The sequence below is a fragment of the Talpa europaea genome (genome assembly GCF_964194135.1).
Source record: "Talpa europaea genome assembly, chromosome: 3".
NCBI lineage: Eukaryota > Metazoa > Chordata > Mammalia > Eulipotyphla > Talpidae > Talpa > Talpa europaea.
In genome coordinates this window covers 65,307,904-65,321,994 of record NC_140069.1, presented here as the reverse complement: position 1 = coordinate 65,321,994, position 14,091 = coordinate 65,307,904, and the positions used below count along the sequence as shown (strand labels likewise).

Here is a 14,091-nt window from a genome sequence, read left to right as displayed (position 1 = left end):
AAGCACTAACAAAGCAGCTAGATGAAGAGGCAGATCAGAGTAAAGAACAGTGAGTCACACAGAAAGGAAAGAGGAGCAAACAGAGAGGAGAGAACTGGGGTTGAGATTTAGTTTTGCTTCATTTAACAAAAGAGGAAATAAACTACAGGGCAAATTATACATGCTGAAAGGGAGAATTTCTGAAACCTGGCCAGAAGAGTTAAACTTTCTTTGGAGGTTGACACATACCCTTTTTAATAAAAAATTAAAGGGTAAGAAAAGTCTTGAAAGTCTTTAGATTTGCCCAATAAGGTAATTACTGAAAACCAAGGAAAACTTCTATCTTCAGTATGTTTTTTGAATGTGATTTTAAAGAGAACAGATGATACATAGCTCAGTAGCTTATCTGCATCCTCTATCACTCTGCAATTAACAAAACCATTTTCTCCCTAATGCGCTAGAATTGCAGTGATCTTTCATGGCAAAAGGAGATGACAGCAGATCTTTGTTTGGAATTTATTTTTTTTTTGAAGAAAATCATAAGGCTTTTGTGCTTATTCATTTGCTTTTACTTACAGTCTTTTTAATGAGTCCAGGTGAGAAAAACTCCCAGGTGGTATTTTAGATAATTTGTTGTTATGTAAAAATCTGAAAAATAAAAGATATCTTTTAATCACAACATAGTAACAAAGTGTGTAGGGGACAATATTTTAAAATCTAATTATAAGTCCAAATATATTTTTTAAAGTATTTCAATGAGAAAGGGCAAAACAAAACAGTGTCTTTTATTCAAGCACTTGGATTACATGTGTATAAAGATTTGCATGTATGTATCTACTATTACATTAGTGTTTTCTCATTTATGGTCTTTTGAATTTTTTGTTTTTTTTTTTTTAATATTTATTTATACAAGCACTGGGTACAGTCAGAAGCGCCGGAGGGTGAGAGGATTCTCCAGAGACAGAGAAGGGAACAGAACAGCCAGACTGACGAGGGACACTGCTGAGGGGAGCAGTGGGTGGCAGGAGAGGTCTGCACGCCATGTGGGACCCTCGCTGGCGGCTGGGGATGGAACCAGCGCTGCAGAGGCTGCGGGCAGCTTTGCATCCCAGGGCTCAACCACTGCACCACTGGGGAGGCCCCCGATTTTTTGTTTGATTTAGAGACTATCAATGCTAAAGTGGGGTTCATAAAAAATGTCTTCAAACATATAGGAAATTGGGGCAAATAGCCAAAAAGAATCGCAAAATAAAAATATATGACTGCGGAAGCTTGCAAATAAACAGGGTTAATGGGATCCTGAAGTGGGTAAACATGTCCATAATTCAGTTTACAGTTCAGTGACAACTTTGCTAAACTATAATCCCCTTCAGTGCTTGTGAGGTCAGTCACTGTTTCAGCCAGTCATTTACCTGTTCCCCCTCAAACCCCCAGGGATTACATAAATGTCTATTTCCCAGGTTCCAATTCCCATGACTTCATCTTTCAGGTTTGTTTCTGCCAGGTTTGTTTCTGTGATGGAGGGAAGCAGGAGACAGAGACCCAGATACAGTATTTCTCTCCCCACTTCCACATAGGCAGCCTGCACTCATTTGGGTTCCCTCAAGGCTGCCCCAGCCCAAAATATCTGTGATAGAGAAATTATGATGAGAGGAATCACCAGCTTTGGACTCTCTGGTCAATAGTACCACTAAACGCTTATTCAAAAAAGAGTATATGTATAAACAGAGCACAAAACAGTACAACACAAAAGAAAGTCCCTGCAACACGGAAGAAAGTTCAATGCCATTTATTTCTTGAGAATAAAAGAAATAAGCATAAGTAATAAATCATGTCTGGAAAATATTAATAATTAGCTCCCTCAGTCTCTCATGTCTACTTCATGACTAGTATTCCTGTCCTCAAATGAAATAAAACCATTTGATGACGTTTTCTTATCAATGTTATGTTTTTAGCTTTAACTCTTTTATCTATTAAGGTTAACCCTAATGGGAGTAAGCAGACACCAAACTATTTTTATGGTTTTGGAAACTTGATACACATCTGAATAAAGTTTTCCTCTGCTCCTTCCTGCTTGATCATTTATATTCATCTTCCTGGCCCCATTCAATCCACAAATCTCAAAAGTAATGACTTGTTATGAAGATGTAAACTCTTAGGTTAAGGTGAGTGTGCAAATGGGTGTCACACAGTACATTCCCCACTGCCAGCCTTAACGAATTATATTTCAGAGCATATTAGGTGAAGATAAATAACTTATAGTATATTTTAGCTACCATTAGAAAAACTACTAAATTTGGACAATTTAGGCATGATTTATTTTTGCTAAGCTTTATTATTATTATTAATCTCCTATTGTACATTCTCAGTGTCAGCACTAAAACAGCAGTATTGTTTCAGCATTACTATTCAGCAAGGGTGCAAAACTGCACTCCTGTACTTCTTTTTACTCTTTGTCCTTTCCTACTTCCCTGAAGTTAATCTTCAAAATAGTTCTGTAATGTGTTTGTTGATTTCTACTTGTAGAAGCACCACTTTGATTGCTTTGTTCCCAATAACGACCTAAAAATCACTTCCTTATTTATTGGAAAATTTACCCGGCCAGGGAGCTAATCCATATCGTGCAGCAAACCTCACCTGTCTGCCCACTGTTCCCTTCAACACTGTATTTCAGTCATTCCACCTGCCCACTCTGTCTCTGGTGAATCTTCTCAACCCCTCTCACTGGCTCTCCCACAGACAGCCTACACCCCAGGTCTTGGATGCATAAATAAATAAAATACATCTTTAAAAATAAATAAATTAGTGTGTTAAGATATATGTCCTATAAATCTAAGAGATTTCAGAGAAGTACAGAAAACTTCACATTCAGTTTCTACTCATTGAGAAAAATTTATGAAAAATCTTCATTGAGTTGAGTGTCTCATTAAAAAAACAACATTTTCTGGGCCTCCCTGGTGGTGCAAGGGGTTAAGAAACAACCTATGAAGCTCACCACAGCCATTGCAGCAAGAGTTCAATCCCCAGCCAGGGAGCTAACCACATGGTGCAGCAGATCTCTCCTAACTCGCCCGCTGTTCCCCTCAGCAGTGTATTTCAGTTGATCTGCCTGTTCTGTTCCCCACTTTGTCTCTGGGGAATCCTCTCACCCCCACAACTCTGGCCTGTAACCCAGTTCTTGTATGTATAAATAAATAAATCTTAAAAAAAAAAACACAACATTTTCCCAGTTGGTTGACTACATGCTTATACAAGCTGTTAAATGAAGTGCCCAGGATGATGTTGCTTGGAGTATGTATCCTCCCCAAACCAACAAAATCAAATGTATTCTTAGGACATCTGAGTATACCAAGGTTTTTTCTTCTTGGTTTACTATTTTAAATTTTTAAGAAAGAATCATTAAAGAATAATTTCCAAAATAATTTCTTTCACAATCACATCAAAAAGAATTTAATATCTAAGAAAAATCTATAAAATGAAAACAATAAAAATTAAATAGGAGAAGACGCAAAGCAATGGAAATACATGCTTGCTCATTTTACCCACAGATTATATAGATTCAATGCAGTCCTATCATGTTTGAATGGAAATCTTTAAGGCAAGAATAAGTGTATATGGGGCCTCCCCAGTGGTGCAGGGATTGAGCACTGGGTTGTGAAGCTGCTCGCAGCCTCTGCAGCACCAGTTCTATCCACGGGTGCCAGGCAAGGGTCCCACATGGCGCTCAGACCTCTCCTGCTGCCCGCTGCTCCCCTCAGCAGTGTACTTCAGTCCTTCTGCCTGTTCTACTCCCTGCTCTGGCTCTGGTGAATTCTCTCACCCTCCCACGCTTCTGACTGTACCCAGTGCTTGTATAAATAAATAAATAAATAAATAAATAAATAAATAAATAAATAAATAAATAAATCTTTAAAAAAAAAGAATTCATATAATTTGAAAAAAAATCAGGTAAATGGGTAGAAAACCTAAATAAACACATCCCTAAAAGCATTCAGAAAGTTTAACAAACATATGAAAAATGTTCATCATTATTTATTATCAATTAAATGCAAATGAAAAGTTCAATGAGATACTACTCCACACCCCTAAGAATGGCTCATATCAGAATACCACAAAAAAGTACGTGATGGTGAGGGGGTGGAGAAAAAGGAAACTTCATACACTGTTGATGGGAATGTGGACTGGTGAAGCCCCATGATAAGTAGTATAGAAGTTTCTCAAAATATTAAAAATAGAACTACTATATACTCCAGCAATTCCATTCATAGGTATCTATCCAAAGAACACAAAAACATTAACACAAAGGATACATGTAACCCTATGTTCACTGCTGTACCATTTACAATAGTCACATATAGTCAGGAAAAAACTAAGTGTCCAACCATAGTTCATTGTATAAAGAAGATGTGGCATAGATACACAATTAAATACTCTTCAGCAATAAAATAAAATATTAAATCTTGTGAAAACATGATTGGACCTGGTGGGAATTATGTTATCCAATAAAAATCAGAAGGAGAATGATAAATACCCTATTATTTCAATCATATACAAAGAATATAGAGAAAAATTAAAACCTCCCTTTCAAAATAAAACTAATTTCCTAAAATAAATATAATCATTAATATACTAGGAGAAAATGGAACATCTTCAAAGATCAGATGGAACTGTCTTTAACCTTATAATTCTATTGCAGATGATCTAAGTATGAGGAAAGAATACACTGATTTCCAGGCATTCAAGAATGTTTAAAATTACCTCCCTAAAATGTTTTATAAGTTACTTGAATATGTACTTCAACATAATAAGGGAGTAATTCAAGATAAAAGATGAATGAGTTTGGGGAACCCGGGGGTAAACCCAAACAGTGATGGGAAATCCCAGGTTGATGAATGCTCACACTATCTCAGAAAACCAGTTCAAGTGAGAAGGCACAGGTCACTCACTCACTGTAGAAGAAGAGCATATGATGTATACAATTTTCCAGTTGAGAAATGTGAAGATATTTCAAACAATATAATGCATGTTAAAATCATCACAGTTAAGATGTCCAGAAAAAGGTGTTTACTGAAGTAATAATATAAATAGAAAGCAAATGCATATGGTATTTTGTGTAATTTAAACCTCATGAGAAAGGAAAAATAGTTTTCCTTTTTGTAAGAAAATTATTCTTGATATTTATACTTACAGAATGAAATAAAATCTTAGCATAACTTCTGAATCTGTAATAATCAAGCTAAAATTATACATATAATTTTGCACATATGCATATATAAATATGTATTTGAATTTGTAAGGGTAATTTTATGGTCAATAGCAAGAATTAGTTGTAGTTGCTGGATAAGATAAAATTCTCCAACATTGAATAATATAAAAATAATGTATCTAACAGAGTTCATGTATAAATAAGAACCAAAAATGACAGAAAATGTATGGGAGTGAATACTAGTCTCAAAATTTTAAGTGGAGAACAAAGAAAATCTGTGAAAATGAATGGAATAAAAATTAAAAGTCAATTATATGCCAAACGATGAATGAAAAAAAATAATATAACTAATATACATGAGTATTAGTGAGGTAAATCCTCATTTTTTCAGTGGGAATTAATAGATATAATCTAGAGTTGAAAAGCAAAGAAACAAAAATTATTAAGGATGTTACCTAGAAAATCAAAATAGCAACAACAAAAGAATATGCTTTTTAAAAAAATGACTAAAGAGGGATTCCTTGGTGGTACAAGGAGTTAACACACAACCTATGAAGCTATCCACAGCCACTGCAGCACGAGTTCAATCCCCGGGGAGGGAAATACTCACATGGCACAGCAGACATCTCCTGCCTCGCCTACTGCTCCCCTAGGCAGTATATTTCAGTCAATCCACCTGTTCTGTTCCCCACTCTGTCTCGGGTGAATCCTCTCACCCTCTACACCTCTGACCTGAAACTCTGTTCTTGTATGTTCAAATAAATAACTCTTTAAAAAAAGTAAAATAATAAAAAATAAAAAATGACTAAAGAGAGTATCTTTGGAAAGAGAGCCTGAGCCAAAAACTTTCCCTCATAAGCTCTATTATATGTTTTGATATTGTATGTCTGGACTGCTACATTATATTGAACATAAATAAACGTGTGTATAATAATTATAGGAAGGAAACTAAAAGCTGAAACTTTTCTGTTAGTTTTCTATACCTTCAAGTACATTCATGAAAACTAAGAACCCCCTGTCATCACAGCTGAAGGGTCTATGAGAGTTTCCTAATCTCCTGTAAGTAGCAGGAATCTCGCTTCCCCATTTGTGTAGTTGTCAGTATGCTGTTTGCTAAAGATGACCTGGGATTTTGAGTTGTAGTTCAGTGACTATCTCATTACACACCAGGGATACAATGCTGACACAGCAAAATATTCCCGCAAATTAAAATCGGCACCCCAGGTTTTATGCAATTAGTCATTAGAACACTGAATCTGCCACTGCCACACATGTTATAGCAGGAAAGCAAGTATAACACTTCTTTCTACCCAGTTCCCCATACTTTATTGTGTGCCTCCAACAAAAAACAAAACAACATAATTTTTGCATTATCATTCCTATACTTTTATATGCAAATAGAATTGGAGTGGTGGCATTGGAAAGTGATTGAATAAATCATTTTTTATTTTTAATTTCCTGGCCAATTTTGTGTATTAACATTAAAGGACATAATTTTAGAAGCTAGAAACTGCTAAATCAAATTTTTTTTAGGAAGATAGTCCTAATTAAATTTAACTATGTATCATTTGGGTAAATACCTAGGAGTGGAATTGCTGGATCATACAGAAGCTCTATGTTTAGTAGGTCAAGAAATCTCCACACAGCTCTCCACAGTGGTTGGACCAGTTTGCACTCCCACCAGCAGTGCAGGAGAGTTCCTTTTTCTCCACAGCCTCACCAACATTTGTTGTTGCTAGTTTTTTTAATATGTGCCTTCTCACTGGTAAGATGGTATCTCAGTGTAGTTTTGATTTGCATTTCCCTGATTACAAATGATTAATTCCAAAGGGCACCTGCACGTCTATGTTTATAGCAGCACTATTTACAATAGCTAAGCTATGGAAACAACCCAAATGCCCAAAAATAGATGACTGGATCAAGAAGATGTACATATACACCATGGAATATTATTCAGTGATCAAAAAAAGATAAATGCATGCAGTTTGTAGCAACATGGATGGAGCTAGAAGGAATCACACTCAGCGAAATAAGTGAGAAAGAAAAAGAAAAATACCGGATGGTCTCACTCATAGCAGGAATTTAGAAAATTTAAATAAGAGACCAGGAGAAAGACTAATCAATACAAAGTAAAAATCAAAATCAACAAGCAACTGTAAACCAGAGACACACTGTGGCAGGGGCAGGGTGGGGTGGTGGATGGAAGGGGGGACGGGGAGAGGAAGAACTAGAGTCAAAATAAGGGGGGGGATGCAATTGTATGGGGAATATAGCCATAATGAAAATGTATACATTGTGCAAAGATGAAAAATGATGTAAGAATTATATAAAATAAAATATTTTAAAAAAATTTAACTACGCAATTCTGTTTCCTTCCTATTTAGAAAAAAAGTCCTATCTTCAGCAAAATTCACAATAGATTTATTAATATAGCCTATATGAGAAAATGAAGAAGTAGAGAATCTTAAGATGAAAAGAAAGGAGGCTGTTCAAGTGTTTTTGCAGTAGGATATTGCTATTTAATATTTACTGATACGTAACATTCATCAAAACAAGTGCACATATTATGATATAGGGCACAATAACTTTCCCAAAAGTGAATGCAACTGTGTGATTCCAAACAACAACAACAACAAAAACCCTCAAACATTGGTAGGATTGAAGAAGCTCCCTCCTGCCACTTCTGAATATACTCTCCTCTCCAAAGGTAATTGCTGACTGGTTTCCAACTTATACTTATATTCCTGCTACCTGCTTTTGAATTTCTTTTAAAAACAAAACCAAGGTTTTCAATTTTGTGATATATCAATTTATTTATTTTGTTCAAAATGTTTCTGAGATTCATCTGTGTTGTATGATATTCTATTTTATGACTATTTCTCTTTTCTTTAGTTGAATACTTAGGTAGTTAGTAGTGTGAAACCCTTAGAAATAATGTCATAAATATCTTCTGAGGCACATACATGTTTATTTATATTGTTTCTATATCTAGAAGTAAAATTGACAGATCACAGGGGATGTGTATGTTCATTTGTAATAGCTTCTGCCATAAATTTTTATTTGTTAAGTGCTTGTTTATCTGTTTACCGTATTTTTAATTTAGGTTATTCATCTCCACTAATTTCAATATATAAATTCTTAGAGCAACTTTATTTTATAGTGCAAATTTAGGCTTAAAACAAAATGCTCTAACCTACAGTGCAACTAATAGATTGTATAAATAAAATTTGTAAAGCAGAAAACAAAGAATGTCTAAAGAGTCAACACTTACAGTCGCTCTAATTTCAGAAGGTCTCCAAAGGTCTCTTGCTCTAATGTTTCTAATTGGTTGAAGTGAATATACCTGGAAGGCACAAAAACAAATTGGTTAGTTCTTGTGCAGGTGAGTAAAATAAAATAGTTGAGGAAATAGCAAGTTTTGGCTGAAACTCAACTCTGTGGTATCTCCAGTCTCTTCTGTTCTTCACAACCCTGGGTCTAAAGAGCTGATGTTCCAACAAGGAACCTAAATTCCATCCAGAGGTAGCAACTTATGTTGCCTCTTTGTAGGGAAGACTCTTAAGTAGAGAGAGGTTGGGAGGTTGGTCAAGTTAGTCTTCTACTCCTTAAAATTTTAAAGTAAGTGAAGTTTGAATAACAATTAGATATATATTATAGGTGACCTCATGTTAATTGACCATTCAGAATAGACAGAAGACAGAAGACAAAGAATGGCATATCTGATATAATTATAATATATTAAGTATAATATTATAATTAATATAAAATAATAAAAATGTCTTGTTTTAATCCCCGTAGAATTGGACCTTTTTAGACCTCAGTATACCCTGCATGCAATTTACCCACTAGATATTTCCAAAGCTGCCATTTCAAGAAGACTTTTCTTGATGTGATAAGCAACCCAGCTAATGACAGAAAAGTTTACATTTCCCATTGAAATACTGTGATGATGTGGAGAAGCATGCTGTCAAAGCAGAGAGTTGAGCATATCTTTTGAAAAGCAAATCTTACTCACTGGCAAGGCCACATACTCTATGAAAATGTAAATATTCATCCTGCACCTGATTTCTAAGCACAGTTTTGTCAAGAAATCAAGAACCATATTTAGCAGCCTGTAATGAATTGCCTGCAGAAAGTTTCACAAAGTCTATGAAAAGAAACAGAACAAGTCTCACATTGAATCATGTCCTTATGGGAGGACACAGTTAATTTCATTTGACAGAACAGAAAACTACTTAAAGGACATATAAAAAGAGGAACTTCAAAACTTATAATGTTTATATTATATATAATGTATATATAACATAAATACATATATGTAATAAACATATGTTTAATTATATATATTTAATCACAATTAGATATCTTTCTTAAAGATTTATTTATTTATGCATACAAAAGAGCTGAAGGGCAGACCAGAGATGCAAGGGTTGAGAGGCTTCACCAAAGACAGAGTGGGGAGCATAATAGGCAGATCTACTAAAACACACTGCTGAGGGGAGCAGCTGGTGAGACAGGGGAGGTCTGTGTGCTATGTATTCGATCCCTGGCCAGGTTCAAACTTGTGCTGCAGTGACTGAGGATAGCTTCATAGCAATGCTTCTTGAACCCTTGACCTACCAGGGAGGCCCTAGAAATCTTTTTGAAAGAAGAAGAGAAAAGCACTTAAGGGAAAGAAACACCTCTATTTCATTCAAAGAACTATTTCTTAGAAAATAATTTCATAAGGTAAGCACTTCAGATACCTAATACAAAAGCATAATAGTTACAAAAGTCAACTTTCCCAGTCTCTGAAATTTGGCATCTTGGCTGACAGTCACAAGCTTTCCTTCCAAGGGTTCTATTTATTATAAAAGCTACAACAAGGACACTGTAATAATTACTTTAGTATTTACATAAACAACTTTGTCCCTGTTACTTTATGGTATCCACACTGACAGAAACACACACTACCCTCTACAAAGTCATCATTTACCAACTGGTCTAACATATAAGAAAGGAGGTAAAGCCCAGTGAGTTAGAGAAAGAGTTTGAACATGTTCATCCACCTGCTTCTAGGTCACTGTGCAACCTAACAAGCCACAAAGAAAGAGATCACAAGCCAGAGTCTATCATGTAGCCACTTATCTACCAAATTTCAGATTTTGATTTTTTTTTTTTTCAGAGAACTGGGGTGTAGGGCAAAAGTGCAAGGAGTGAAAGGATTCACCAGAGACAGGGCGGGGAGCAGAACAGGCAGATCTACTGAAATACACTGTGAGGGTAGCAGCAGGTGAGAAAGGAGAGGTCTGCTGTGCCAACAGGGCAGCTCCCTGGCTAGGGATCGAACTCAAGCTGAGCAATGATAGAGCTGAGACTTTACCCCTAGGTCTCCTGGGAGGCCCCCAAATTTCAGATTTTGAAAGTGAATATAATAGTGTAGGGTAAAGTAAAAAAGTATCAGGCTTTTCTGCTCTCCCGCCATTAGGACTGATGATGGATCCCTTCGGTCCTGAATGCATGCCTGATGGTGGACACCTGGAGGAGGGTGTGGGCATATGTAGATGGGACACACCTTGGCTAAGACTGGGTGTAGGGTAAGTAAAGTATCAGGCTTTTCTGCCCTCCCACCATTAGGATAAATGATAGATCCTTGCGGACCTAAATGCATGCCTGATGGTGGACACCTGGAGTAGGGTGTGGGCATGCGTAAGTGGGTACACGTGGGCTGAGAGACTGGTCTTATAAGGGTGGCGCAGCGGAGTGCAGTGTGGTGGTGTGGTGCTGAGGATTGAGGAGTGCAGCGGAGAGTGGAAGAGCGCAACGGAGTACAGTGACAACTAACAGCGGAGTGCATGAAGACAACATGGCTGCTAGAACTGGTAAAGAACCTACCCGGTATGGGTGGGTTGCATTACATTGGCTTTATAAGGGCAGCGTCACAGGGATGCCAGCGGAACAGCAGAGAGCAAAAGAGAGAGCAAAAGGAACAGCAGAATGAAAGAGTGAAAGAACCATGAGAGAGCGAAAGAGAGAGCAGAGCGGAACAGCAGAGCAGAAGTAGAGCTGAAAGGAGCAGAGAAGAAAAGGCCACGAGAGAAGGCCAGAGAGCCCAGAAAGAGTGAAGATTTGCTGGGGGCAGGGAAGCCAGCCAGCCTCCCAGCCCCCCAGGTACTCCCGCCTGCCTGCCATGTGCCTGGTAAATTCCAGCAAAAGCCACAGAGGGCTCCAGGACTCCTTCACCCGTCTGCTGGATCACAGAGATCCTGCCCTGAGCCCATCCTGCCCCTATAGTTTATGAAAGCACTAGGCCTTTATTTTTTCTTTTTCACTGTAAAACTTCTTTTGAACAATACGAGAATTTTTACAACTCTGGGAAGATTGGGGAGGGGAGGGAAGATGTAAAAAGAGAGATACTTCAATATCTGCAGCAAAAAAGGATTTCAAGAGATGTACTACAGGGTGTTTCTACGGGAAATAACACTACATTGTCAGACTCCACACTCACTGGAGTTCAAATAGATACTTTGTGATGAATATAAACAAGTGGTGACTAAGACTTCAAATTTAGCATGCACTAAATAAAAATAATAGCAACACCACCAAATACTTATTTTTCTCAGTGATTTACATGGATTGAGCCTTTTTTTTTTTTTTTTTTTTTGTGGGACCCTTGCTGGAGGCCTGGGAACGAACCGGTGCTGCAGAGGCTGCGGGCAGCCTCGCAGCCCAGCGCTTGGATTGAGCCTTTTTTAATCCTCACACTGCAATGTGATGAAGTAGGGTCTAGTAATGACCCATTTTTAATTTAAATGAGGTACAAAGTGGTTAAGTAAGTGGCTCAATTTTGCACAGCTGGGAAATGCAGAGACCGACTTCAGTTTAAGACCGATGGTTCTCTTATCATCTGGTATAGGTGGCAGAGTAGCTGCACAGGTTAGCTAGCTGCAGGGCACACATAAATGACCTGCTGAAACCCGACCTAACAATGCTAGGATCAAAGCCCTTCTCAGGTATGGAAACAAATACCTATATGGAGAAATTCAAGTGCCCAAGACCACAGAATTAATCCTCCACAAATCAAGCAATAATATTCTCTCAAATACCACTCGAGCTTGCATCTTCATCTGCTTGGCAGTCATTCCCCAAGACACTAGCACCATTTCTACTGGAAGCACAGAGTTCTTAAGCAAAGGATCTCATTGGAGTCACAAAACAAGCGACCAAACCACAAGAGGCCAAAGCCAGAGTCTCTCATTGGGTCACCTTAATTTCAACTTCCAGATTTAAAAATGAAAATTGCAATTCACGACTAAACTAGGTCCTTTTCCCCACTCCTGTTTTTTAAATTTATTTTGAACACTTATTTATAACAACTTTCACCATAAATAAAACTGGAGTTTAGTATAAACATCTCCATTGGCACAAATTTTCCTGTCATCGTCAATCAAATGCCATTTCATGTTTATTCAAAACAGCCTCCCTAGATAATTTCATCTACACTCATGGTTTCCATTATCTCTCTGCAGAAGGCTCACAAATTACATCTCCAACCCAAATTAACTTCTGAGATTTAGATTCATATATCCCCCAAAACTTCCTAAATCCAAATTCCTCTGCATATCACAAAAGTACCTCAAACTCAACACATCTGAAACCCAATTTATAATCTTCCTCTGCTCTACCTATTCTCCTCGATATCGCTTGTCTCAGTTAATAAAACAACCAAAAATCAATTTGTCCAAGTCAGAAAACTGGCAGGGATACCTCCTTTTCCCTCATTCCCTGTATTCTGCCTAATTCCAAATTCTTTTGATTTTGCCTACAAAATATTTCTTGAATTAAGTGCTTCTGAGTCCTAGGGCAAGTTATGGATAATTAGGCAGCTTTAGGGACAGTGCAGGGACTTCAGGAGAGTTAAGAAAGGTTCCCCAGACAAGGGCAATGTGGGGTAAGTAAAAAAGTACCAGGCTTTTCTGCCCTCCCACCATTAGGATTGATGATGGATCCCTGTGGTCCTGAATGCAGGCCTAATGGCAGGCACCTGGAGTGGGGTATGGGCATGCGTAGGTGGGTACACCTGGGCTGAGACTGGACCCATAAGTGCAGTGTCAGAGAATGGAAAGACCAGAGAAGAACAAGAGACCAGAAGAGAACCAGCAGACGAGAAGAGAGAAAGAGAAGCAGAAGAGAGAGAATGAGACCATGAGAGAATGCCTGAGAGTCCAGAAAGAATGAAGACAAGCCAGTGGCTGGGAGGCCTACCATCCTCCTGCTCCCCACCTCCACCCTCCTGCCCCCCGCCTGCCATGTACCCGGTAAACTCAATAAGAGCCTGAAAAAGCCACCGAGGCCTCCAGGACTCCCCTTTATCCGTCTGCTCGGGTCATAGAGATTGTGCCCTGTGCCTTCCTGCCACTACAGCCAACAAATTACAATGGGGTGAAATTAAATACACCAGGACTAGGGATGACAGGACATTCCTGTACAAGGACAATAAAAATTTAAAAAAAAAAAAAGGACTGTAAGATAAGGGCTGGGGCACAGAGACTTAGTTCTGGGCATAGAGACTTTTAGGCAATGAGTGAGACCACTGAGAACTAACCAATCACAAAGAGACTAGTGGAACTTTAGAATAATTAGGGAAAGAAGGTGTATAGTCCCTGAGACATGACTCTACTTCGGCTTCCTGTCCCCTCCCTGGCCTGGTTCCACCAGCTTGGGAGTTCCACTTTATTTCTATTTCTTTTCTCCTCAATAAACTTCTTCTTTTTCTTACCAAGGTATTTTTTTTTAAAGATTTATTTATTTATACAAGCACTGGGGACAGTCAGAAGCGCTGGAGGGTGAGAGAATTCACCAGAGCCAGAGGGGAGAGCAGAGCAGGCAGACTGACGAAGTACACTGCTGAGGGGAGCAGCCAGCGG

The 14,091-nt window shown here is 38.0% G+C and overlaps 1 protein-coding gene across 1 annotated transcript in view; it reads right to left on the bottom strand.

Moving 5' to 3' along the window:
- Positions 1-14,091, bottom strand: part of PXDNL (peroxidasin like) — a gene marked incomplete at both ends in the record, with an annotated part of 520,299 nt that overhangs the window by 184,078 nt on the left and 322,130 nt on the right. Inside the window, 2 exon segments of the mRNA XM_084230567.1 lie at positions 556-627; positions 8,457-8,528. Coding sequence (XP_084086693.1) covers positions 556-627; positions 8,457-8,528 — 144 coding nt within the window.